Source organism: Schistocerca gregaria, chromosome 7, assembly GCF_023897955.1.
Source record: "Schistocerca gregaria isolate iqSchGreg1 chromosome 7, iqSchGreg1.2, whole genome shotgun sequence".
In the NCBI taxonomy this organism is placed as follows: domain Eukaryota; kingdom Metazoa; phylum Arthropoda; class Insecta; order Orthoptera; family Acrididae; genus Schistocerca; species Schistocerca gregaria.
Window position 1 is genome coordinate 399,093,198 of NC_064926.1, and position 27,045 is coordinate 399,120,242.

General features: G+C 38.0%; 1 protein-coding gene across 4 annotated transcripts in view; it reads left to right on the forward strand.

The window, feature by feature from the left end:
* The first annotated feature begins 293 nt into the window (after positions 1 to 293).
* Positions 294 to 27,045, forward strand: part of LOC126282195 (putative helicase MOV-10) — a 294,822-nt gene continuing 268,070 nt past the window's right edge. The window contains exons 1-2 of one of the 4 annotated variants that reach the window (XM_049981728.1): positions 294 to 762; positions 835 to 904. In XM_049981728.1, coding sequence (XP_049837685.1) covers positions 865 to 904 — 40 coding nt within the window. In that variant the 5' untranslated portion in view covers positions 294 to 762; positions 835 to 864. Of the gene's footprint in view, positions 905 to 27,045 lie in introns of all 4 variants that reach the window. The other 3 variants (XM_049981726.1, XM_049981727.1, XM_049981725.1) reach the window with 3 other exon arrangements.

Genomic DNA, 27,045 nt, shown 5'->3' on the forward strand with positions numbered 1-27,045 from the left:
ATTTGTTTATCATCATTATAACTATAAAGATTTTGTTCTCAATAAGACGATAACATCAAATCCAAGAAAGAGTTAAGGGGCCATTGTGGCTCACAAAAATTGTCTATAATTCTCCTTGGTTCTTTTTCGTTTGGAAATGTGGCAACCCTATACATGTGCAGGCAGAACACATACTCGTGTAGCCGTAACAACTTCACCCCAGGCGCTCGAAGTTGTTCGTTTGTAAGAAATACAGTTTTTTGCATCCTTCACAACTGATATTTATTTCTAACGGTTGATGGGAGCAAGGGGGTAGGGATAGTAACCATTTAACTAGTTCGCACGTGGGAATCCCCTAACTCAACCTCACATTGCTGTAAGCTGGCGCTGGTTGGATATAGTGGTAGCACGTGGTTTGACGTCACGCGACGGAAAAGCTGACGAGGTATTCACTGTAGCGGATGATAGGTGAGGCAGGAAGTACATGCTGACTGCTTAATAACTCAGCGTCTTGTATGCAGTGTTGCTGTTGATGTGAAGTATGAGGGCGTTTATCAAACGCATACATTTGACAGTTAGAAAATTTGTGAAATTATTTAATGTTACGATAAGAGCAGAAGAAATTTAAAGTGAGAATATTGTAGACTACGTTGGAGAAAAGTGAGTTATTTCAATGGCGTAAGCTGACGGTACAGGGAAGAGCGTGGCTTGTTGGCGTCTCGTTATTTACCGTTGAAAACGTTTATTAATGGGCCGAACACTACGCCGTTGTTTATAGATACAGTACGTGAAGAATCTCCATACACGTTGATTCTTTAATTATAAACTTATGGTAACACTGACGACGCGTTTCAGGTGATTCCCCTGGTGATACTCTGTGCAACGATGACGGACAAGGGAAGTGCTGTGGTATATCCTCAGCAGTGTGAGTAAAAAATTTGTCCAATTTCTTTTATGAACTTGATATGTTGTGTGCTTCATGTTCTGTTATCTATACGCTACTGGTAATCAACTGCTTGATATAGATTAATCTATGTTTTATATATCATCATAATTGCATTAGATCTCTAATTCATCGTAGGGATGTAAATGTAAAGTTATAGGCTGTAAGCTTCAGACCGGCATAGCCCTAGTTTAGGAACCGTTCTCGGTGTTGTACTGTGGTGTAGCGGTAGAGCGGTGTGATCGTAATGTGGAGGTCCAAGGTTCAAGCCCCGCGGATGTCGAAATATTTTTTTCTTTCGCTTTTTCTTCTTTACCCTGACGTTCACTTGTGTAGATGTAAAATGCCGAATAACACCTAAGTTTGAAGTTCACATTAACCTACAATTAGATTCAGCACTAAAAATGGCGCGCTGCCCTAAAGAATTTATGTTCAAATTAAAGCTTGAGCTTAGTAGCAACATACTTTATGATGTCCTATACATACCCTACAATCACATACCAGTGCAAAGTACGTATAAGCTAGACCTGTTACTCAGAAAGCACTGAAAGATAATCAAATTATTATTAAAGAAAGTGGGATGTTTATTTTGAAAGTCAACTATCGCAGCCACTTGAAAGTCTGCATGAAATGCCACAGGAATAGACCACGTCTATTCCTTGTACAAAGATTACAACTTGATAATAAATTCAGTTGGGAGGAGCACTACACAGAAGTGTAGAACCGCCGTAACAAATCTGTATTTGCAATTCGAGTGTTAGCAGACATAGACGGCGTAAAAATGAAAAAGCTTGCATACTTTGCCCACTTTCATTCCATAATGTCATATGGTATAATGTTTTGGGGTAACTCTTCAAGTCAAACAAAAGTTTTCAGAGTCCAAAAGCTTGTAATACGTATTATTTGTGGAGTGAATTCACGGACGTCCTGTAGAAACCTCTTCAAAGAACTGTGTATACTAACTACTGCCTCTCAGTATATTTACCCCTTAATGAAATTTGCCCAAAATAATATATCTCTTTTTCTAACAAACAGTTCAGTTCATATATACAACACCAGGAACAAAAATGATCTCCACTACGGCATAAAAGCACTTACTTTAGTTCAAAAAGGGGTCCACTACTCAGGAACAGTCATCTTCAATAATTTGCCAGCAAACATAAAAAATTTAGTTACAAATAAAGATCAGTTTGAAAGAAGCCTGATAGACTTACTAGTGACCAACTCCTTCTACTCCATTGACGAATTTTTTAATAGAAACAAATGATGTATTGTATATACTCATACTATTAGTATTGTTATTTAGCTTAAAAAAAGTGACATGTTCCATATCCACAATCTCCTCAGTATGGATCTATGAAATGAAAAACTAATCTAATCTAATATACGTACATGTATTAGCCTATGTAGATGTTAAGGGCGCCCATATTTTATTATTATTATTATTATCATATCTGTGAGCAAAGCCCCTCGACGCCCCATTAAATCCTTTAATTCTCAGGTAAAGCAAAAAATACATTACATTGTACGTAGGTGAACTTTTTCTTTCAAGAAAATGATTTAAAAGTCGGTATTATGCAGACTTTTAACATGGTCAGAACTGGACCTATTTTATGGCTACGTGCAAGTACCATGTGTCTTCAAAATATTAAAAATACCCCATACTCCTAGGTCTGCCCCCCCCCCCCCCCCCCTCCTGAAAGTATCGTATGGTTGCCCTTCACAGATTTACAACTTTTCTTCCTGGATATCTTCCTGGGGCAGCTAGTAAACAATATCTGGAATCAGCATCTCAGTTTAATATAAATTATCTATTATATGAAATAATACAAACCCAGAATATGCAAGAACAGCATGTTTTTGCATTATTTTGAGCTGTGTATTGATACACTAGGGAAACAGTGTAAAAGTCAGATATGTTCTTGTAATTTTGAAGAAAAAATTAGAGCAGGGGTAGATAACAGAACACGCTGTTGGCCATTATTCATGAAATACAAGATTTTAGTTGTAATTTGTTTATATATTTTAGTAGTGTTGATTAAATAATTGTTGAACTACCAAACAGTTGTAATTTTTTAACATGTAGGGAGTTTGCCAGTCAAACTGTTTAGGCGAAAGCTGCATCTGTCTCTTTGTTAGTAAACCCATTTTATTGATTAAAATAATTCTTTTTAGTTCCCAATATGAGCATATCTTTGTATATGATATGTAGTTTTGTAAATTTTCATGTTGTTGAGGTAGCGGTAAGTGTGAATACTTAAGAAGTCTGTTACATGTACTTGCACCACACTAGTACCAGTAGTACTAGAACCTGAATATTTTAGGCTTCTGGGAGATTGTCTTTATTTGAACAATCTTGGTGGGTGCTAATAGGCTTGCCAAACCTGTTACTTTTAAGTTTAGTTGCTGATACGTAGGTATCCAGAATGTACAGTTTAGAGACGAAACAAATTAGATTTCATGTGCACCATGCATCCTGCGATCTGAAGATATTATTTAGTGATAATATTTCTCATTGCATGAACACTCAAAAGAACAGAGCTCATCATCTTCCAAGAGGGAGCCCATGTTCTCATACTGTCTTCTATTAATATTAATAGCACTGCCCATGGCAGTATGGTATGGATATTCTACTATAATGTTATAAATTTATGAAAGCTATGAAGCCATTTCATATTTGCCACATGAAGAATACTGACCGATTTCTTGTGGCAGTAACAGATTTCACATGCACAACTTCTTGGTATCATAATATAATTCATTACCAGTATTAACTTGACTGTATGTGTAAATGAACATGAATTCTGTAAGTTAGCATAGATTCATTTGCTGCCCATAGACTGATGGTGAACAGCTTTGTTGACATTAAGAAACTGATTTCTTGAAATGAGAAAATATTTGACTTCATTCAGTTATAAAACTGATCAATATTTGTTTGGTCCTATTTGATTACATTATGTTCAGAGTATGTACTTATAATGTTTAGCCTACGTATTACAATATAAAATAACATACTACAAGTTTTTACATACAGTATATTACCATATTTTCAACTGAATATATTACACACAAATAATATAGTATTCCCCATTCTGTACACCTATATGCTTCTATACTAAAAAAATCTTTTTCCATAATGTAATGTCTAATCCTTTTTAAGTTTTCAAACATCGTTTCACTTGTAGTGTCCTGTAGACTCATAGGAAGATGCTTTACTAGTTGTACACATGAGTATCAAGAACTTTTTTCAACCATATGAATAAGCAACTATATTTCTTTCTAGTGATTTGCTGCCATAGATTTGAGAAATTATTGTTTTGCATATGTACATAGATGTGAAAGTGAATATTTTTAGATTATAGAAGGCAGTTCTGTGTGAGTTTATTTTTTTGATCTAAAATGGTCCCAGTGGGCTTTCTTTGCAATACAAAATATATTTTTTTATTGTTACCACTGGAGTTTCCCTAAACATCATTTCCATACTGTATGTATATTTAAAATGGGGCATGGTACACTTTACATAGAAATTTTTTTGTTAGCAGAATGTGCTCAGTTTGCAACTGGTCAATTTGCAACTGAATTATTTATATGCTCTCTCCATTGGAGCTTATTGTTAGATACAGTTCCCAAACATTTTATAGAGGTAACTTCTTCAAATCCTGTTTAGTCCATGAATTTATTATTTTCTTCTTCTTTATTAATGAACACAAGTGAAACACCCGGAAAGTGAGAAAATATGGCACATGTGACTAACAGTGAGTGAAATGAATTATTAAGAACATCCTCTCTGGAAGTGACTATTATTTTAATCTACATGAATTACATGTAATGGCTTTAAAATGATAGTTCAAAAAGTCTTGCCAAAACAAACATACTAATGAAAGGTCTAAATTCAACTTTGCCAAACACAGTTCAGAAGATGGTTGAATAGAACTGCTACTGAATGACAGCTGGCAGTTTTGGAATTAATCTGATCAGTTATGCATTGACATCTTGGGTTGTCGGGTGTTCTGCCGCATATCAGCGTCGTACTTGCACGATGTTTCGGTCACGTAGCTCGTAACCTTCATCAGGTGCGACCTGAGACTGCTCCTCGAGTGGACCTGGTCCAATGCTCCAGCAGGTCGCAGGGAATGGGCGCGGACCACAGAGGAAGCGCCTGCAGACGTTGGTGGAGGGGGAACGCCATAGGCATAAATACTGGACCAGGTCCACTCGAGGAGCAGTCTCAGGTCGCACCTGATGAAGGTTACGAGCTACGTGACCGAAATATTGTGCAAGTATGACGCTGATATCCGGCAGAACACCCGACAACCCAAGATGTCATTAGATCGTCGGAAAAGCCTGAAGAGTTACAATTATGCATTATTAAGTTTCAGATAGATGAAGAAAACCAGTTGAAACCAGAAGTAGACAGTAGTAAATAAAGGATTTATTCAGCAGGAAGGAATAATGATAATATTGTATAAAGTAGATTTTACTTTATTTTTGTATTATTCTATTGCAAGTTTGGTTGATCTCAATAGCATTAGAGTTGTTAAGAAATGTACGAGACACTGTTTGTTCTATTTTTATATTCATTAGCTTCATAAAATTTACAATAATGGACACAGTAACGTACAATATGGCTGAGTCATGACAAAATGCATACTTGTGGTTACATTATAGTACAATTAAAATAAGTAAGGTGCCCAATACAACAAGGCATCAGAATGAATGTTTACACAAACACTAAGAGACAGTCATTCTGTATGAGGTGTATTTTTGAAAACAGGTCTGTTTTTTTAATAAGAAGAAAAATACTGTAAATATCAAAATATATTTTTCTGCATATTAAACATATTTTTATATTCTTTTCTATGTAATTTCCATTCAAACATTTGTTGTACAGCTCAGGTAATTTTGGGATTACAATGTCACCTATCCGAAAGCCCAATCCATGACCATAGTTTACGCTTTATCTTTGTTGCGCTGTTGAACACCAAGAAATAGAAATGGGATTTCAACTCAGCAAGCCATGGGAACCAGCATTGCTGATATAAAGGCATTACAGGCCACAGATGAATTAACTCGATGAGTTAAGACAGATGGGGAATCAAACTCAGGGCACTCAAACTGGGTGCCAACACACTGTCGCGCGCCTGCTGGGCCACAATTTGCAGCCGCAATTTTACCTCATTATACATGCAAAGACCATGTCCCATTCCTGTGCAGGAGGACTTAATGTTGTAAGTCCTGTATGATTCATGTACTATGATACTGTAGCCCCATCCCTTGGCACCTGAGCTTGTCAAGCGAGCCAGCACACATACTAGGGGCATTTGAAAAGTCTGTGCAAAAATAAAAACTACTTACGTGTTTGTGGTTTACCTTTTTTATTTTTCGACATAGTCTCCTTTGAGACTTGTACATTTAGTCCAATTTCTAATTTGTTGAACCCTTCCTAATAATAGGATTTGTCCAAGTCTGCAAAATAGCTGTTAGTTGCTGCAGTCACCTCCTCACTTGGATAAAACCTTTGTCCTGCCAGCCATTTCTTCAAATTGGGGAACAAATAGTAGTCCAAGGGAGCCAAGTCTGGAAAATAGCGGGGGATGTGAAACAAGTTGGAATCCTATATCCATTAATTTTGCGACCACAACTGCTGAGGTGTGTGCTGGTCCATTATCGTGATGGAAAAGGACTTTTTTGCAGTCCAATCGCGGATGTTTTTCTTGCAGCTCGGTTTTCAAATGGTCCAGTAAGGATGAATAATATGCACCTGTAATAGTTCTACCCTTTTATAGATAGTCGATGAGGATTATCCCTTGCGAATCCTGAAAGACAGTCGCCATAACATGGATACATTATTATACTCCTGAGAGACCAAACAACAATCTAAACAATGGGTTACCAAGGGAGAATCTGCACCAAAAAAGGCGAAGATCATTCCTGAGGTGTGTTTAATCACCACACGAAATTATTTTTCAACCATTTTTTGACAATCCTGCGACTTCCTTGATTCACACGAATGCCAAACACAAAGAAATAGACCAGTATGGCTGAAACTTGGTGTGCATTCGTTCCAAAGATGCTAGTAACTAAACCTAAACATGACCTCTGTACACACTGGTGGTGCCATCTCTCAGTTTTTGCATGGACTTTACAAACGCCCCTTGTATTGGTGAACAAGATGTTATTAAGCACCTGTCTCATTGAAATTTTGTGATGTTGTCACGACATTAACCTATGCAACACCCTTCAATCCCTGAAGCAGTTATTACATTGGGGAAGTTCCAAACAACACCCAGGGTACGTCTACGGGAAGGGACTGATCAGCAGAATACATGAGTTCTATAAAGTCTATAACAAAAGAAACAGACTGTTGTGCTGTCTCTCAATTTTATTGAGATGTTAGGACTAGTAAACTATTCTGACATTTGCCAAGTTTACCCATTATATGGAGTCTACAGCCACCAAGAGGATTAAACAATGAACCAGCATGTGAGAATTCGACAGTTTCTCCAGGAGCTTGCTGTCACTTATTCTGAATATCTCATCACATATTTCAGCTGATTCCTGGGACTGGCTGGACAGTGCTACGTGGCCGCTTTTCGACTGGACATACTAGCAGGCTCTAGCACACCAAACTGAAAAGTTCCATTGTTATACACACCAGTCATCACAAGAAGATAAACTATCCCACTGAGTGACACTACAATGTTGATGTTGAAAAAGGGACTAAATTTTGCACTCACTCCACAGACTTTGCTGATCAAGGATTTTATCTGTGCTATTGAGCAAGATGCCTTGAAACTTGCCAGTGACACTGCTGAACAAATAAGGTGGGAGATTTACAGGGCTGTAACTAGGGTGCCCACATCCAAGCAGAACACAAACACTGAAGAAAGAAAAGCATTCTGTCCCATGAGAGAAGACACAGAAATACTAATTTTACGTGCTGGCAAGAGAAATGTTACTGTTCTTCTGTTTGCAACATCATAAATTGTCAGTATGGTGGATTTTCTGCAGGACTTGGCATATATTTGTCACCAGAACAATCCAATAGCTGCAGTACAAAGGAAGACATCTGCCCTCCTCATATCCAGCTAGTTTTGTGAACATCTGAAAAAGAGTAAAAGTACCAGTTCCACCATGACTTTATGGTCTGCCTAAGATACATACAGAAGGGGTTGTGCTTCACTCAATTGTGGACAATATGGGGCCCAACATATTACCTATCAAAACATCTTGCTTCTCTTCTGAGTCCTTTGGAAGGAAAATGTGAATACCGTATTTGAAATGCAGGAGATTTTATACAATGACTGAAGAATTTGCATCTTGTACCAACCGACGTATTAGTGAGTTACAATGTGGTCTCTGTTCACACAAGCACCTCTGGTGGATTCAGTAAAACTCATTGGATCTAAGCTTTTCAAACATGTGCTTATCTCAACTTACAATTTATTTAAAGAACAACGTTTTGAGCAAACTGATGGAGTTGCTATGGATAGCACTCTGTCTCCCATAGCCGCAATCTTTTTTTGTGGAAAACTTTGAGGACAAAGCACTTCAGTCAGCAGTTTTGAATCCTAAATGTTTCTGGAGATTTGTGGATGACACCTTTTTTGTGTGGCCGCGTGGGGCAGCAACACGTTCTTCATTTGTGGAACATCTTAATTTCAAAGCATTTGCCTCGTAATGAAAGTGGAGAAAAATCAAGACCTTTAGTTTTTACATGTCTTGGTCCATAGAAAAGAAGACGATTCATTGAGTCACAGTGTGTTTCATAAACCTACTCATATTGATCTATATTTACATGCTACACTCTGCCATCAACCTGTCTCAGCATGGTGGTGTACTATAGATTCTTGTTCATGGGACTACAGTTACTTCAGATTGAGAGGGCTTATCAGCAGACCTTTGCTCTGTGTTTGTTTGGAATTGGTACTTTTACAAGCAATTTAGAAATGCACTTCAGCCAGCACACACTCAAACACAAGAACAGTCAGAAGAAATTGAGAACTCCACAGGCATGTTTTTTCTACTATATGAAGATCAGCATGCTATTCAAGAAACATGTATCGTAACCCTCCAATGTTAGTACAAGTGGTGCTGAGATCTGCTAAAAAATCCTAGGTCTAAGGAGGCCAAGAATATATAAAATCTCATGCCAGTGTGGGAAATTGTACATTGGCCAGATCAGACATCACACCAGATTATCAGTTGGCCAGAAAAAGTCTGCTGTTACTGAACATTGTATTGACAAGGGGTGTAGCATGAAGTGTGGAGAGACAGACATCCTGTTGGCTGCCTCCATTACTGGGACTTCGTCATTAAAGAAGCAGTTGAAATACGTATGACTAACAACCTGATTAATGGAGACACTGTATTTAAACTCAACAAGGTGTGGAAGCCTGTATTGATGGTATTAAGGCATCTTTGGCTGCAGATGGAGTGAATCCAATGATTTGACACAGACAGGGAACTGAAGTAAGGGCACTTAAACAGGGGACCAACACACAGAATGCATGTGCTCTAGGTCACAATTTGTGGCCGCACTTTTTCCACATCACGCATGTAAAGTTCATGGTTCCTCAGGAGGCTCTGGATGTTAAAGTCATCTATAGGTTTGCGTAAGCAGCTGCCAGAGAGCTACTTTCAAGTGCTTAAAAAAAAAAAAAAATATACTGCACCTGCACAGGTTTGATAATGTAGAAACCCATGTTTGCTGTTTGCTTCACTTAAACACTTCCTGCTTCATTACTGGTTGGATTCCTGTGCATATTGGTAGATCAACAGCTGATACGTTTCTTGAGAGTGCCATGTTAAAATCATTTTGAACTATAGACAAAAATACTGTATTTCTAAATGGGGCCAATAAAGTGCTAGTGCAGGGGTAGGCACTGTCACCCCCATGAAATTCCATGCACTTTGCATCACGGGTTTGGTAAAGTGTTTATGTCCTGAAACACTCTCCCATCATAGACAGAATCAATCTGTTGAGACCACAGAGTATTTGTAGTTGTGTGGAAAAATATTTTTTCCTATTCATATACAACTGGGGATATTTTGGAGGAATGTCTATTCTAATGTGTGTCCTGTCGATTGCCCTAGTCATGCTAGGCATCATATTTCCCTGGAAATTTGCTTCAATTTGTGCCCTTTCGTTAGCAGACAGCCACTTTATAACATTGACTCCTAAACCAGTAATAAAGTAAGTCACTCTTTCTGTAACATGGTGCAAAGAATCAATACAGATATTATATCAGTCTGCCACATCTCTAAAACTTGACAATTTGTGGCCAACAAACCACAAAAAGATCAGAATATTCTTTAGTGGAAGCCATTTCCCATATCCCCCAACTGATACTTGAATTTTTCGCTCCTAAACCAGTAATAAAGTAAGTCACTCTTTCTGTGACATGGTGCAAAGAATCAATACAGATGTTGTATCAGTCTGCCACATCTCTAAAACTTGACAATTTGTGGCCAGCAAACCACAAAAAGATCAGAATATTCTTTAGTGGAAGCCATTTCCCATTTCCCCCCAACTGATACTTGAATTTTTCGCTTAACCCCTCTGCCACACACGAAAATGTTCCATAAATTCAGTATCCTTGTACTGTGACAACATTTCCTCAAAATACTTTCCATTCTTTTGTATTTTGGCATGGTGTAACAGTTCCAACTCCTTGTTACTTGACAGAAAATCTGATTCTGATTGTTGGATGTCTGGAATAAATGGCAGTCGCAAGTTTCTTGTATCAGCCAGTTGCAATTATTTTGCACTCCTACAAGTAAAAGTTATTTATAGGAATAATTGCAGCTTCCAAAAGATTGAACAAGCCCCTACAAACAAACCATAGTCACATGAAAATCACCCCCACTCTAACAAAAACTGCATATGCGCAAATCAGGCAGCTTGTGAGAGCCAGAAAAATTTTTTTGGGCAAAGTCTGGCTGTGTGTGTACTACTTATACACCAAACAGCCACATTCCAAGTAGCCAGAAATGGAAGAAGGTGCTGGCAATTGCTTGAACGAACTTAATGATCTGTGTGGGATGATGACATCCCTTGGCTGTTGCACATTTCTAATGAGCCAGTGCATAAATTGGTGAACATGGCAGCAATGTGTCAGTAAGCACATGAAGATGAACAGCTGTCTTGTTTAAATATTGTATAGCTTTGGCAACGTTATCCAATGCAATGCCCATTAACCATAAAGCACCAAGAAACTTGTTTTAAGTGTCAGGGCAAGTGAAAATCACTGGGTGCAGCATCTGGGCTGTAAGGTGGATGATCCAGTTGATCACAAACAAGAAATGTAATTAGACCTTGTGTTTGTGGTCTTGCACTGTCATGGAGCAACATCACAGTGGAACACAGTAGGCCACACTGCTTGTTTTGAGTGACATGCATGAGTTTTTTCGGAGTGACACAGTAAATATAAAAACTGATTGTTTTGCCTCTCAGCAAAAAATCCACCAAACAAAATCCTTCTTTTGTAACAAATACAGTTGCCGTGAGTTTTCATGCTAAGGTTGTCTGTCTGGATTTTACTCAGTGTGGTGACAACGTGTATTGCCATTCCATTAATTGTTGCTTGGTCTCAGGAGTCATGTGAGAGATCCAAGTCTCATCTCTTATAACTGTTTGGTCCAAATATTTACCTTCTACCTGATTTTCTGGAGTCAAAATGATAAAGCACCACCCAGTCTTTTGTTTTGTGATCACCTGGAAGCAGTTTTGAAATCCACTGAGAACACAGCTTTCTGCAATTTGTTTTCTTTAAAACAATGGTGTACAAATCTGCCCTTGAAGCCAGTAGAAAGTCAGTTGTCTCACAATCAGCAGCTGACTCAGCTTTCTTACACATTGTAAGCTTCTACAATTCAGCACACAGATAAAAAATATAGTTGCAGGAAGTTCTAAATACATGAAACAGTTGCTAGATTGAGTAGAATGAATTTTGCAGCAGGTATTCTTTCAGTTTGCTCTTAAATTTTGTTGTTTTGAGAGCAATACTTTTGATGTCTATAGGAAGAGAACTGAAAACTTCTCTGCTTGAGGAATTAACTCCTTTCTGCCCAAGAGCGAAGTTTTCCTGTTTTGACTATATGTGTTGTAGCCATGATACACATTACAACATAGGTTTTTGAAAGAGAGCAGTTTTGTTAGTAAGACATACAATGTAGAAAATATAATGAAATGTCTTTATGAAAAGTTGTAATTTCCAAAACAATTTGAGCAATAGTGTCTTTGAATGACCACCACTCTTAATGTGTAACATTTCTTTGTAAACGAGTTTTTTTAGTTTAATTTTATTTATTTATTTGGCCAGGGGCCAATTATTCCAAAACAGGATGCTGTAATATAACAATAAATGGAAATATCTTTTTGTGTATGCATAAGGCAAAAGTTCCAGAATTAAATCTTTTTGCCAGATATAGGACTTGGCAGGACCAATTTAATTTGCTATTAGTATATACACTTATGAACTTAAGCAGAGTCCATTTGCTGTATTTATATCTTAATAATTTTTTCTGTGTCACATGAAATTCTGCAAAATGAGTTTTTTTTGACATTCAAAGAATCCAAAACATCTAAACCAGTTGAGAATATTGTCAAATGCACTGTTTAGCACTGGTTTCCAGGTTTTTCCCTGCTGTTTTACTAAGAGAGAAGTATAATCTTAAAATACGGTGAACTTGCTTACTGTAATGGGGCAGAATAGGGGAGGTCATGTGTAAATATAAGAAACAGCAAGGTCACAAGCACTGATCCATGTTGCAGATCACTGTGACTGTGCCCCGTTTTGAGGGAGCTGGAGTTCCATTACTGTCTGTAAACCTTAAATGTTGCTTGCTGTCTGTTTGTTAAGATGTAAGCCACATCCCCACTATTCTGCTTAAGCCATAGAATTCTGTTTTGTTTTGCAGAATTTCATGGTTGACATAGCTGAAAATTTTTGATAGGTCACATAGGATTCCGAATGCGGCCAAGCTGCTGCTAAGAGAATGCGGAATTTGGTTGATAGAACTTGCCAGAAATCAAATTGACATTGACTGAGAACATTATGGCTGTTCAGGTGATTAACAATTTTCCTGAAACCTAGTTTCCTAGGTTTCTTGGAAAAACGTGTTAGGAGGGGGTTTGGTTGGCAGTTGCTACGTCAGTTTTCTTCTCCCTTCTTGAAAAATGTGTTATGGCATATGTACCATTTGGTGATGAAAGAATTGAGCTGAACTATTTAGTACTCCAAACTGAAAACCAACTCCTGTCAGTCCCAACCAAACAAGTATTCATTCATACTCACTGTAACTCATTTTGCAAATAGCCACACTTGATAACTAGTGTTGATCACATTTAATGATCGTCTTCAGATCTAAAAATAAAATAAAATAAACATAAATTAATAACTTTTTATAGATAACATAGACTGAAAATATTTAAAAATTAAAAATTCTTAAATTGTACCTGGTTAATCATGAGTTGTGAAAAACCAAAGTTCTTTAGAAAGAACATAGTCGAACCATAAGACGTAAAATATAAGCAACAGCTCTCTATTACACTTGTGATGACATCCCTTGCATCTAACATTTTATTAAACCCACTATACATCATACAGACCCATGTGTCATGGATGATGGGTAGGAGAGGGAGGAAAATGGGAGGAGGAGAGTAAAAGCACTGACACTGTAAGGTATTAAAATGTAATGAAGATATCTTCTAAAGGATGTAATACAGTTAATTTAAAACTAAGAAGCAATTTAGGTAGTGCACCAAACATTAATACATGAAATATCTTGTTAAAACTCCTAATTAAAAACTAAGATATTGCTCTAAAATGTTGAATGCGGTGTGTTGGCTGCTTGGGCACAGTGGAGTCCCTCTGCCTGCAGCAAAGCTGCCACTCGGCCAGCAAGTGTGACGGGCTGCTAAGGTAATCTGCCAATTGGGGTTGTAGCAAAGCTGGAGAATTGCTGCTAACCAAGCTTTTAGAGCATGTCAAAATTATTGAAGTTACAAAGGAAATAGTGTATTTTTGTGGTTCTTTCAGGTTATGTCCACAAATTTCAAGTTCTTCGAAAATGTTCAAAAAATGTCACATAGTGCATGGTGTTTGAGATTTCATGCTGTGTCCCTTGTAGTCTCTCCCTCCCTCTCATCATTTGTAGAATGTCCTGTTTTTCTGGTTAACCCTTTTAATAAGCTTCAAGAGGAGTAAGATTTACAACTATTTTACTTATCTCCTTTCGTCATAGTTGGCTCCAGTTCTTCACTTCTAGGGGCTGATTCTTGAAGCTGAAATTGTTGACGTTATAGGTTCTTGTGGATCCAACTGACATAATAAATTTGAAGTGAGCCTGTGCTGTACATTTTGTTTTACTCAAAATTTTATTCTTTCACATTTTTCTATAACACAGTCTTTACAGTTTCCACAGCAACAAAGCTGAAAATTTACATTGGTCTTCCCAAAAATAAAAACATACCTGATCACATCAGACGCATGCCCAGTGCTACTTCACCAACAATATTCCAAAGGGTTTACAGATTTTCTTGACAAATGAGTTTCTATTAACTTATGTTATTATCTTATAAATGAATGCCGGAATTAGCACAATAAATAGTGCCAAATTGTGTAAATAATAATAGAAATTTCAAGTGTGCCAAATATTTTGTAATTTCAAATGTTTCTAAAAGAAAATAACTTCAACTGTACATTCTGAGCTAGTACAATTCGATTGTAATAAAGAAAATAAAATAATTTCTTTTTACAGATTTTAGCTTGAATTGTAATACATTGTGTACAAAATCATATGTAGTTCTTTTAGAAAAACAGCTGAGATATTGTTAACCTATTCAAAATTCAAAAAAAATATTTTTGGTATCGATTATTTCTGTTGGGGAAAAGTAATGCTTGAGGAGGGTGTCCCTTTACAAACTACTTGTTGTACCAAATGTTTAGTTTCTGTTAGATGATCTCAAAATGCTGTCATATTATTTCATACTGAAGTGTATTATACAAATTGGGCCTCGAAAGACCTACCCATCTTGCCAAGATACTGTTCATGACAGTGATTGTAGTTAATCTTGAACACACTCAATGCACTAAATTTACTGCTTGACTTATTGTTTCACATTATAATTTAAAACAAAGAGTTTCACCTGTGCAAAAGCTTTTTTTAACCCAGTTTTCTGTATCGTAAAGCTAAGTACTCTTTCAACCCCAAAGCCAAACTTACTGTTAAACACTGATGTAAAAGAGGGCAATACATCTTTAACTTAAGAAGGGTGTAGACACAAATTCAGCATTTACAAGAAACCCACTTGCGAAAATCAGATACAATACTCTGTTTCCATTGTGACTTCAAGAATTAGAAATACTTCGTGAATTTTCACAACATACTCCAACAGTGTGGTCAGCAGTAACTCTCCAGCTTTGGTACAACCCAATTCGGCAGAATATAACCTTAGCAGCTCACTGAGTGCCAGCCTGGCTGCAGGCAGATTGAGCCCAATGTTCACAAGCAGAAAATACATCTCAGATGCCCCTTGGTGAATCTGCATGCATTCAACATTTTAGATCAGTGCTTTAGTTTAATTATGAATTTTAACAAGATATTCCATATGTCAATGTTTGGTGCATTGCCTAAATTACTTCTTAGTTTTGAAATAATTGTATTACATATCTTAGACAACATCTTTGTTACATTTTAGTGCCGTATATTGCCAGTGCATTTCCTCTCTTCCTCCCCCATGCCTCCCTCCACCCAAGACTCATGACACATGGGACTGTATGATGTATAGTGGGTTTCGTAAAACTCTAGATTCCATGGAATGTTGTCGTATGTGTACTGCAGAGCTGTTACTTTTATGGGTGCAATTTTAAAGTTTTTTGGTTGTAAATGTTTTCAATTTACCTTATGTGGAGAAATAGCTATTTATTCATGTTTATTTTATTTTTAGATCTGAAGATGATCATTAAATGTGGTCAAAACTAGTTATCAAGTGTGACTTTTAACTACTAAGACTGTTACAATAAATAAATATATATATTTTAAAATTATGCATTTGTGATATCACTCCTGACAATATGTCATCCATTATTGAATATTCATACAGTCAGTAAATAATGGTAACACTGTAAACTGTAACAAAATCCCCTTCACTCTGTCAAAAATATGTTTAAAAAGTCCCCAAAATTTACTCTTTATAGTGTTTGCAAAGATAACCAATAATTAGCAGTCTTCATAAACTACCAAGAAAGTTCATAATGCAGTTCATTTTGCATTACCTGTGTTACTGCCTCAAAATTTAAATTATACAGTGTACTTTTACTTACAGTAAACTTGTGGTCAGAAACCTCCACATTGTGATGCTTACTAAATCAAAGTTATCCACATGTAGAACAAATGCATTTGGTCTTAAATAGGTTTCTGAAAAATTTCAAAACGAGAAACAAAATAGCAGAACTTCCACAGTTAATTTAATCAAGACCATATTTTCTGTAGTAGTGCTAATAAGAAAAATTGAGGAAAAAATTGCCTAATTGTTGTCAACAATATTTTGCATTTCCATAATTTTGTTGTTATTTTATGCATGTAAATGTGCTGACTACATTTCATTTTCAAAAATTAATTTTACTTCAAGTTTACTTCCTTACAGAATAAAAGCAAAGAGCCAAATATTAAATCAAATAATGAAAAACATATCGAATCACATTCCTATTCTTCATAAACTTATTTGCATCCCAGTTCCAATGAACTATTCCCACTTCTCTCAACAGTCTTGGTAGTCACAAGCCAATCACTTTAATCTGTCACCCAGTGCTGCACTCCAATGGCTCAAATGAGACTGATTTGCACAACATATGAATGTCGCATTCCATTTAAAGCGGTTTCACACATGCATATTTTAATTGCAGTAGTATAATACCATAATGTACAATTTGCAACAGTCTTATTAAGGGCCTCAAAATTCCCTACTCTCACGTCCCAGAACATTTACTCTGTAAACGCTTTTGTTGCCAATAATTCAATCCTCTTCCTGCTGAACTGGATTTAAACAGTCACAGTAGAAAAAGCAAAATAATTTTCATGTAGTCTTTGCCACAGTCTAAGGTTTTCTGTGATAATGCAAAGGTATTCATAGTGTATATATCCAACAGAGAGAAAGAAACTGTAATTCAAAAGAAAATTAAAAACATTCCTCATTAGGCGCTCTTACTAATCTCATAATCTAGTTTAAAGGACTGAAAATTGCTCTTAGCAACATGGCAAGTAGCAGTGTACATTGAATAGCAGCATGAGTAGTGGTAGTGTATTATGAACAGGCCTCTGTGCTGCTATAGGCATCTCTCTCTCTTTTTTCTTCTTTTTTTTCTTTTTAGCTATCTTTTCTCCAGAGTAAGGGTTCTATTTCTAATTTTCTAATTCATGTGTAGCTGTTTTTAATACACTGTACAATGAAGTATCTGTGATATCTAAGTCTTCTTAATGCATGTTTTCATCCATCTCATATTCCTGAAGGTCCTCTTACTTGATAGGATCTACAGAACATGAGGAATGAACGAATGAACATTAAACCCAATTCACCAAAGTTGCCATCACTGACATTAAGGAACATTGTACATGCAATGAATGTAAATTGACCTTTTACATGAGTTCATAAACTGTTACTGATAACTGCTGGGAGACATCAATGAACTATTCACAGAAAGAAAATTGAACATGCCTACATCTTTTAGCCTATAGCATACCTGATGGTCAAGGGAACCACAGAAGGAGCTATGCAAAAAGGAATCTAAAGAAACTTTAGACAATCCAGGCAAATGTGACAGAATGTCTTCCAGCTATATACATATACACACACACACTCTGCAAGCCAAAGTAATGTGTCTGGTGGAGGGTACCTTGACCATTATAGTAATTCCCTTTCCTGTTTCAGACACAAATGGAGCAAGGGAAAAATGACTGACTGTATACCTCTGTCCAAGTCCAAAATGTCTCTCATATCTGATTTTCATAGACCGTATATGAAATGTATGAAGATGCCAGTAGAACCATTCCAAATTCAGCTGCAGATGCTGGTTCTCTGAATTTTCAAAATACTGTTTTGAAAAAAGAATGTCGTCTTTCCTCTAGGTTTTCCATTTGAATTCTCAAACCATCTCTGTAATACTTGCATGTTGATCAAACCTACCAGTAACAAATTAGCAGCATACCTCTGATTGCTATGATGTTCTCCTTTAGTCAGACATGGCAGGGATCCCAAACAGTCAAGCAGTACTCAAGAATAGATCATACTAGTGTTCTATGCATAGACTCGTATATAGATGTGCTGTATTTTCCTAGAATTATCCCAATAGATGCGCATTCATCTTACCTATTGCCGCATGTACATTCTTGTTCCATTTCATATCGGTTTGCAACATTACACTAGATATTTAATCAATGTGACTCGTCAGACAGCACACCACTAATATTGTATTTGAAAAATTACAGTATTGTTTTTCCTGCTCAGCTGCATTAACTTAGATTTTTCTAAATTTAGAGCAAGGTGCCATTCATCACACCAAATAGAAATTCTGTGTAAGTCATCCTGTATCCTCCTACAATCACTCAAAAACACCACTTTCCCCTACACTTGTGCTCATCAGTGAACAGTTACAGATTGCTGGTCACCCTATCTGTCAAATCATTTGTCTCAGGATGACATACTGGTTTCTATAGGCAGAATGATTGTGCTCGTTATCAAGAATATGTTGGTTTTGGCCATCCACACAGTTTTGGTATCTTATGAACTGTGCACCACCTCTGGTAGTTGAGACACCAATGATAAATAATGGAGCTCATTACTTATACGTAAAAATATGATTGATGCATAAATAGAGCTGTAAACTCAACAAATTTGTAGTTAGCGCTTTACAAAGGTTCTATACATGCCCTTCTGGTCAAATGAGACATGTACAAGCTGTAGTTATATTCATTACGTACCTTTTGTACCAGTACCCTGTCAGTGGTCATCACAGCTGCGCTGATCTGCTCTCTGAGCTGCTCCAGTTGTTGGTCATGGGGGCGTGTAAGCACAGTCCTAATGTGACCCCAAAGGATAAAGTAACGAGGTGTTAGGTCAGGTGACCTGGGTGGCCAAGTCACATAATCTTCACCACTACACCCAACTCAGCAGTGTGGAAGTCCATCATCCAGGTACCAACCAACACCGTTGCACCAATAATGAAGTGCTCCCTCTTGTTGTAAGACGAAATTCTCAGAGTCAACAGTCACCTGTAGAAATTACCACAACTGAAACATGTCAAGGTAAGAGGTACCCATCACGGTCATCTCACATAAGAAAAACAGCCCATACAGCTTTGTCTGTGACATTGCACAGAAAATATTAACCTTCGGCAAATCTTGTTGATGGGCCACAATTTCATGAGGATTGTCAGTGTGCTACACTCTCACATTGTGGTGATTAACCTTTCCAACTGCATTTAAGTTTCTTCATCACTGAATATCAGCTTTGAGGTAAACTATTAATCATTAAGTGGTTCCTGTATTGTGATGCCAAGTTGAAGGTGCCAGCCACAATCTTCCAGTTTCAATTGTTGCATGAGCTGCCAGCAGTATAATCTGAAATGTAGCCACTGTCACAAAATCTTACACACAGTTAGCTGCTATACTCCAAGTTCTTGGCTTGCGCGGACCATTGATTTTTTTGGACTGTGCACTATGCTTTTCCTCACTGTCTTCGCAGTTGCATCTGGCACATTTGGTTGAGCAGTACTTTTCTGTTCCTAGGGACAATCAGTGTCACCAATTGTTGATACCAACAAACAGTACTCTGTTTACATGGTGATTCTTTTTTATAATTGCTTCTAAATGCATACTGCAGTGTTATCATGGATAAACATCTTATATATTCCAACACACAAAAACTCTTTTCTCGTTTTGTCATCGTTTTGCCAAGGTGCCGCACTGTAACGCCTACTGGTGGGCATAACATAAACTTGATGAGTTTATGGTTCTATTAATGCAGCAGTCATATTAGTACATGTAATACTTTGGGAAACATAGAACTTTGAAAATGAATGAATCATTTATAGTAGCATAGTGTAATTCCAATGACCAATGGTAACCATTCCCTTGTAGTTCATTTCAGGACCCACATCAGCACTGTCTTAGGCCTCCCATCATTACTCAATTTTTTTAACATGCCCAAGCCACTGAAGACTTTTATTCCTCACTGTGCTCATTATGGAGTGTGTTACTTTCGTTTAGATATTTTTATCTTATCTTCAATGATGATCTGAACACATCTCATAAACTCTAATTCTACTGTCTCAATCTTGTTCCCTATTTTATTCATAAGGGGCCACACCTGTACACCACACATAACTTTATTCTCAGTAATACTATGGAATATCCTTTTTTTGGTCTGCTGACTAATTCTGTAGTTCCAAATCAATCCATTTTGGAACTTTGTCATTTTTTCACCCACCACAACTTTGTCTCAGTGTCTTTGTCACAGATGGCGCCACTGGACATAATAGAACCTAAATATCTAAAATACTAACATTTTTGAATTTTTTCATCTCTGAGAAATAAATCTGCTCCTTGTTTACTGCACACATTTACTCTGTCTTTTTTTTTTTAATTGATCTTCAGGCTTCATCTTGTATATTTCGTCTGCATTTTATCCAGCATGTGTTCCACATGGTTCATGGTGTGGGTTCCTGTAGTCATGTCCTAGTTCATGAACCACGGGCAACGTATGAGTGGCCAAGTAAGTGGTCCCGACAGTCGGGATACCAGTTACTTTGGAATAATGCTGGGCATCTCTGGCATATTCTGAGTCGTGGTCACCTTTGTGCTCATACGGCAAAGACTACCAAATCCACCGGTTAGTCCCTCAACCGTTAGGGGTAAAACTCAATGGGACTTGGGGCAAGTAAGGCTAGCAACCTGCTTCCCCGATACTTTAAATATGATGCTGGCAACAATCAGAGCAAAATGCCTCGGACCTTTGGAGGTGACGGAGTCCCACCTCTAACTGACAAACCAGGGACTCCTAAGACACGACTTGGCAAACAAATGGTAATGAGATGGGGAGCTATTAGTATCAATGGGGGCTACCCTGGGAAGAAGGTAGAGCTGGGAGAGGCTGCAAGTAAGATGGGGCTGGACGTTTTAGCTGTTAGTGACATTCGGGTAAGGGGTGAGAAAGAAGAGGAAGTGGGAGAATACAAGATCTACCTGTCAGGAGTTAAAGGAGGAATAGCACAATGGGGTGTAGGTCTTTACATCAGGAAAGAAATGGAACCCAGCGTAGTTGCAATAAGGTATGCAAACGAACGACTGATGTGGATAGATTTGACAGTGTCTAGCAAGACAATTAGGATTGTGTCAGTATATTCGCATTGTAAAGGGACAGATCAAGATAAGATGGATAATTTTTATGAGGCACTCAGTGATGTAGTTGTCAGAGTAAAGGACAAGGGCAGTGTTCTGCTCATGGGTGATTTTAATGCCAGGATTGGAAATCGAACAGAAGGGTATGAAAAGTTTATGGGTAAATTTGGAGAGGATATGGAGGCCAACAGGAACGGGAAACAACTCTTGGATTTCTGTGCCAGTATGGGCTTAGTAATCACAAACTCCTTTTTTAAACATAAGAACATTCACTGGTATACTTGGGAAGGCAGGGGAACCAGAACTGTCATTGACTATATAATAACAGATCAGGAATTCGGGAAGACTGTGAGGGACACACGTGTATTCAGGGGATTCTTCGATGACACTGATCATTATTTAATCTGCAGTTAAATTGGGATTGTGAGGCCGAAAGTGCAGGAGGTCAGGTCCATATGTAGGAGGATAAGAGTGGAGAAACTTCAGGATAATGAAATCGGGCACAAGTACATAACAGCGATCTCAGAAAGGTACCAGTTAGTTGAATGTAGTCAATTACAGTCATTGGAAAAGGAATGGACAAGGTACAGGGACACAGTACTAGAAGTGGCTAAAGAATGTCTGGGAACAGTAGTGTGTAAAAGTAGGATGAAGCAAACAGCTTGGTGGAATGACACAGTCAAGGCAGCCTGTAAAAGGAAAAAGAAGGGGTTTCAAAAATGGCTTCATACTAGAACTCAGGTAGACAGAGAAAGTTATGTTGAAGAAAGAAACACAGCCAAACAGATAATTGCAGCATCCAAGAAGAAATCTTGGGAAAACTTTGGAAACAGGTTGGAGATCTTGGGTCAAGCTGCTGGAAAACCATTCTGGAGTGTAATTAACAGTCTTCAAAAGGGAGGTAAGAAGGAAATGACAAGTATTTTGGATAGGTCAGGAAAACTGCTGGTGAATCCTGTGGATGCCTTGGGTAGATGGAGGGAATATTTTGAAGAGTTGCTCAATGTAGGTGAAAATACAATGAGCAATGTTTCAGATTTCGAGGTAGAAGGGGATAGCAATGACGATGGAAATAGGATCACATTTGAGGAAGTGGAGAAAATCGTCAATAGATTGCAGTGCAATAAAACAGCTGGGGTGGATGAAGTTAAGTCGGAACTCATCAAATACAGTGGAACATCAGGTCTTAAATGGCTACACAGGATAATTGAAATTGCCTGGGAGTCGGGACAGGTTCCATCAGACTGGACAAAAGCAGTAATCACACCAATCTTTAAACATGGAAACAGAAAAGATTGTAACAACTACAGAGGTATCTCTTTAATCAGCGTTGTGGGTAAAATCTTTTCAGGTATTGTTGAAAGGAAAGTGCAAGTATGAGTTGAGGACCAGTTGATGAAAATCAGTGTGAGTTTAGGCCTCTTAGAGGTTGTCAGGACCAGATATTTAGTTTACGGCAAATAATGGAGAAGTATTATGAGTGGAACAGGGAACTGTATCTATGCTTTATAGATCTAGAAAAGGCATATGACCGGGTCCATAGGAGGAAGTTGTTGTCTGTTCTACGAGATTATGGAATAGGAGGCAAACTTTTGCAAGCAATTAAAGGTCTCTACATGGACAGTCAGGCAGCAGTTAGAGTTGATGGTAAACAGTTCATGGTTCAGAGTAGTTTCAGGGGTAAGACAAGGCTGCAACCTGTCTCCACTGTTGTTCATATTATTTATGGATCATATGTTGAAAACAATAGACTGGCTGGGTGAGATTAAGATATGTGAACACAGAATAAGCAGTCTTGCATATGCGGATGACTTAGTTGTGATGGCAGATTCGATTGAAAGTTTGCAAAGTAATATTTCAGAGCTAGATAAGAAATGTAAGGACTATGGTATGAAGATTAGCGTCTCCAAAACGAAAGTAATGTCAGTGGGAAAGAAATATAAATGGATTGAGTGCCAAATAGGAGGAACAAAGTTAGAACAGGTGGACAGTTTCAAGTACTTAGGATGCATATTCTCACAGGATGGCAACATAGTGAAAGAACTGGAAGTGAGGTGTAGCAAAGCTAATGCAGTGAGCGCTCAGCTACGATCTACTCTCTTCTGCAAGAAGGAAGTCAGTACCAAGACTAAGTTATCTGTGCACCGTTCAATCTTTCGACCAACTTTGTTGTATGGGAGTGAAAGCTGGGTGGATTCAGGTTACCTTATCAACAAGGTTGAGGTTACGGATATGAAAGTAGCTAGGATGATTGCAGGGACTAGCAGATGGGAACAATGGCAGGAGGGTGTCCACAACGAGGAAATCAAAGAAAAACTGGAAATGAACTCTATAGATGTAGCAGTAAGGACAAACAGGCTTAGATGGTGGGGTCATGTTACACGCATGGGAGAAGCAAGGTTACCCAAGAGACTCATGGGTTCAGCAGTAGAGGGTAGGAGGAGTCGGGGCAGACCAAGGAGAAGGTACCTGGATTCGGTTAAGAATGATTTTGAAGTAATAGGTTTAACATCAGAAGAGGCACCAATGTTAGCACTGAATAGGGGATCATGGAGGAATTTTATAAGGGGGCTATGCTCTAGACTGAATGATGAAAGGCATAATTAGTCTTAAATGATGATGATGATGATGATGATGATGTGTTCCACACCTTGTCTGCTGTTTGTGAAAATTATTTGATCATCTGCAAAATATAGTGGGTCCATTCAATCTGTTGAATGAACATATCCATTTCCAACATTTTTGTACCAAGCCTCCAACACTTGATTTATGTATATGATAAAAAGTAATGAGGTTAAACTGCAGGATTGTTTAAGGATTTTTGTGGTTGTAAATATTTCTGTTTCCCATTTTTACTTTTGCCTCTGTCTCTTTGTATATTCTTACAACTGTATTGGGTCCAGTTATCCTGTACTTCTAGTCTCTTCAAGGCAGGTGGGCTCTCACATCTCAGGATGCTGTTGTGTGCTTTTTGTAAATCCACAAATGTGATGTGCAGGTGCCTGTTAGTAACTGTGTTCTTTTCTGCTGCTAATCTAAGGCAGTGGATGTTATACAAACATGACCTAAAGACACTTTGTGTCTCTGAGAAATTTGTCATATTCTTTTCAATCTTTTCCTTAAGGATACAAAAGAAAATTTTGTTACTGAGCGAATTATATTAATTCTTGTTCACCTTTTAAATATGTTAAAAACATTTTCCATTCCTTAGATATATATCCTCAACTTGTTTTTGTTAAATAATGCACGCAAGTATTCTAGTGTCTTTTCTTTTCCAAATTTCAAGAATTGAATCCTGCCATTTCCTGGACCAGGAGTCTTGTTCCTTTCTGCCATCTTTAGAACTTTCTTCACACTTTCCCTTGTTATTTCTTCTTTATGTCTTCTCACATTCTAAAACCTCCTCCTTTGTCACGTACTGCTGTCTGTGTCTGGTATCACTACAGTTTGATGCGCTATCTATCGAACTAACGATACTACCTGTGTAGTACTTCTATCACTTGCACTAGTGCACACATTGTCCATGGCATTCTGTGCCTTGATGGAATTTTTGTAGCCAATGGTATTAATGGTTTATGTACATAAATTTTTCCAGTGGTGTTTTTTCACCTTTTTGTTCTGCACAATCCACCAGGGGTGCGGTGTTAAGTGTATGTTTTTATGATTTCTGTCTGTTGTTTACTCCTTGTTATGTGAATTTTGGTATGCTTTTGTATGTTCTGCGTAGTTGTTCTATTCTTACTGTCACTCCTGGTTACAGTAGTAATAAGTAGCTTGTCTTTTGCATAGTATTTTTTATGCTCAGGAACATTATTGTTATTGGTAAATCATTCCTGATTTTCTACTTGTCTCCTGTAACAATATGTTTCATGAGCTAGTAAGTAAACCCAATTATTCATCAATAAAGAGTCTTAATCCATCTTAATTTGTAGTCCAAGACTGTATACTTTATTTTGAAGGTCGGTCGGATGAACTGAAGAAGGCTAAACCACTGCTGAATTTACTGCTTGATGAGATGACGGATGAACCAGCTGTGTCCAGACTAGTGGTCCATTTGCCTCCCTTCAGGCCTAAGAACCCACTATTGTGGTTTACATTAGTGGAAGCAATCTTTTGCTAAGCGGAAATCATAGCTGACTCTATGAAATTGGATCTCGTTGTGTGCCAACTTGACTACCATTTCGTTGCAGAACTTCAAGATGTCATTACTGCACTACCACAGGAAAACTTGTTCAAGAATCTTAAACTGGGATTAATCCAGAAAGATGCATCATCGCAAGGGGATTGAATATGGGAGGTACTGGTGCGAGAGGACATAGATGATCTCAAGCTGTCACAGTATTTGTGTCATTTACAGTAACTGTTCCGGATAAGCTGCGATGCACCCTGTGGAGCAGTTGACTGCCTCCACAGGTCAAGACAATTGTGGTGTCACAAAGAGAGAGATCATTGAACAACATGACAGACTCACAGATTGCATTTTCCATGCTCAGTTTAGTGCAGTTTAGTGCAGTGACAGAGCCTGAAGGTAGAACATCAGTGGTCACCAGTCACATGCCCAGATCTTGAATCCTTGGTGTATACATCTACATGGTTACTCTGCAATACACACTTCAGTGCCTGGCATAGGGTTCGTCGAACCTTTTTCATACTACTTCTCTACCATTCCACTCTCGAATGGCATGTGCGAAAAAGGAACACCTAAATATTTCCATTTGAGCTCCGGTTTCTCGTATTTTAATCTGATGGTTAGGGGTATTTGCTCACCATGATAGATCTCCCCATTTGGATCAGCTTAGCTAGCAAAATTCGGCTGCCTGTTACACATAACTATTGTCCATGGCTAGCAGTTTTGAATCTGATCTGTTGGCTCGGCTGGCAAAGTTTTGTGGAATCGTACACAACAAAATCACCATTTACCACCCCACCAGTAATGGTATGAATGGAATGATGAGTGTTGGTACCATCCCCTGGAGGAAGACCTCATATTCCAGAAAACTTCCTGGTCATCTGCCCTTCCAATAGTCTTCCGTGGACTATTATCTACTTATAAGACTGATTTTGATTCCTTGGCCATGGAATTAGTCTATGTCAAAGCATTGCATCTACCTTGAGAATTTGTTGATGTCAGTTCTGTACAGACAACAATACAAGACTAGCCATATTTCCTACATGGGTTACAAGATTGCATTGCTCAGATCTGGCCTCCCAGGCCCTGCAGGCATCATATGCCGGCATGGCATGTGAACGACTTGTTGCATCACGCTGCACAGTGTTGTAAATTATATGTCAAGCATCATGATTCCACAACCTCCAGCGGAGTTGCAACAAGTGGATGATGCAGAACAACGACAAGGACACGCAACCCAGTTTGGTCGATACGTGCATTTTCTCCAAGACAGTTCTCCACTTCCAAGGAGCTGATGTAGCATCTGCTACATGGGTCATGGCATCATATAAGATTATCACTAACCAGTGGTGTTATATATGTTTGGTGGTGGAGGGTCATGTACAAGTGGCAACAAGTGAATTACAGCTTTCAAGCAGTCTCTGCACCAGCCACCAGGGGCGCTATGTTTTGTTTGTGTCCTTATGATTTCTGTGTGGTTGCTTAATCCTTGATTTGTGAAATTTGATATGCTTCTGTATGTTCACTTTTAGTTGTGTGCTTAACATCACTCCTGGTTACAGTGTTAATGAGTGTCCTCCGTTTCACGGAATAT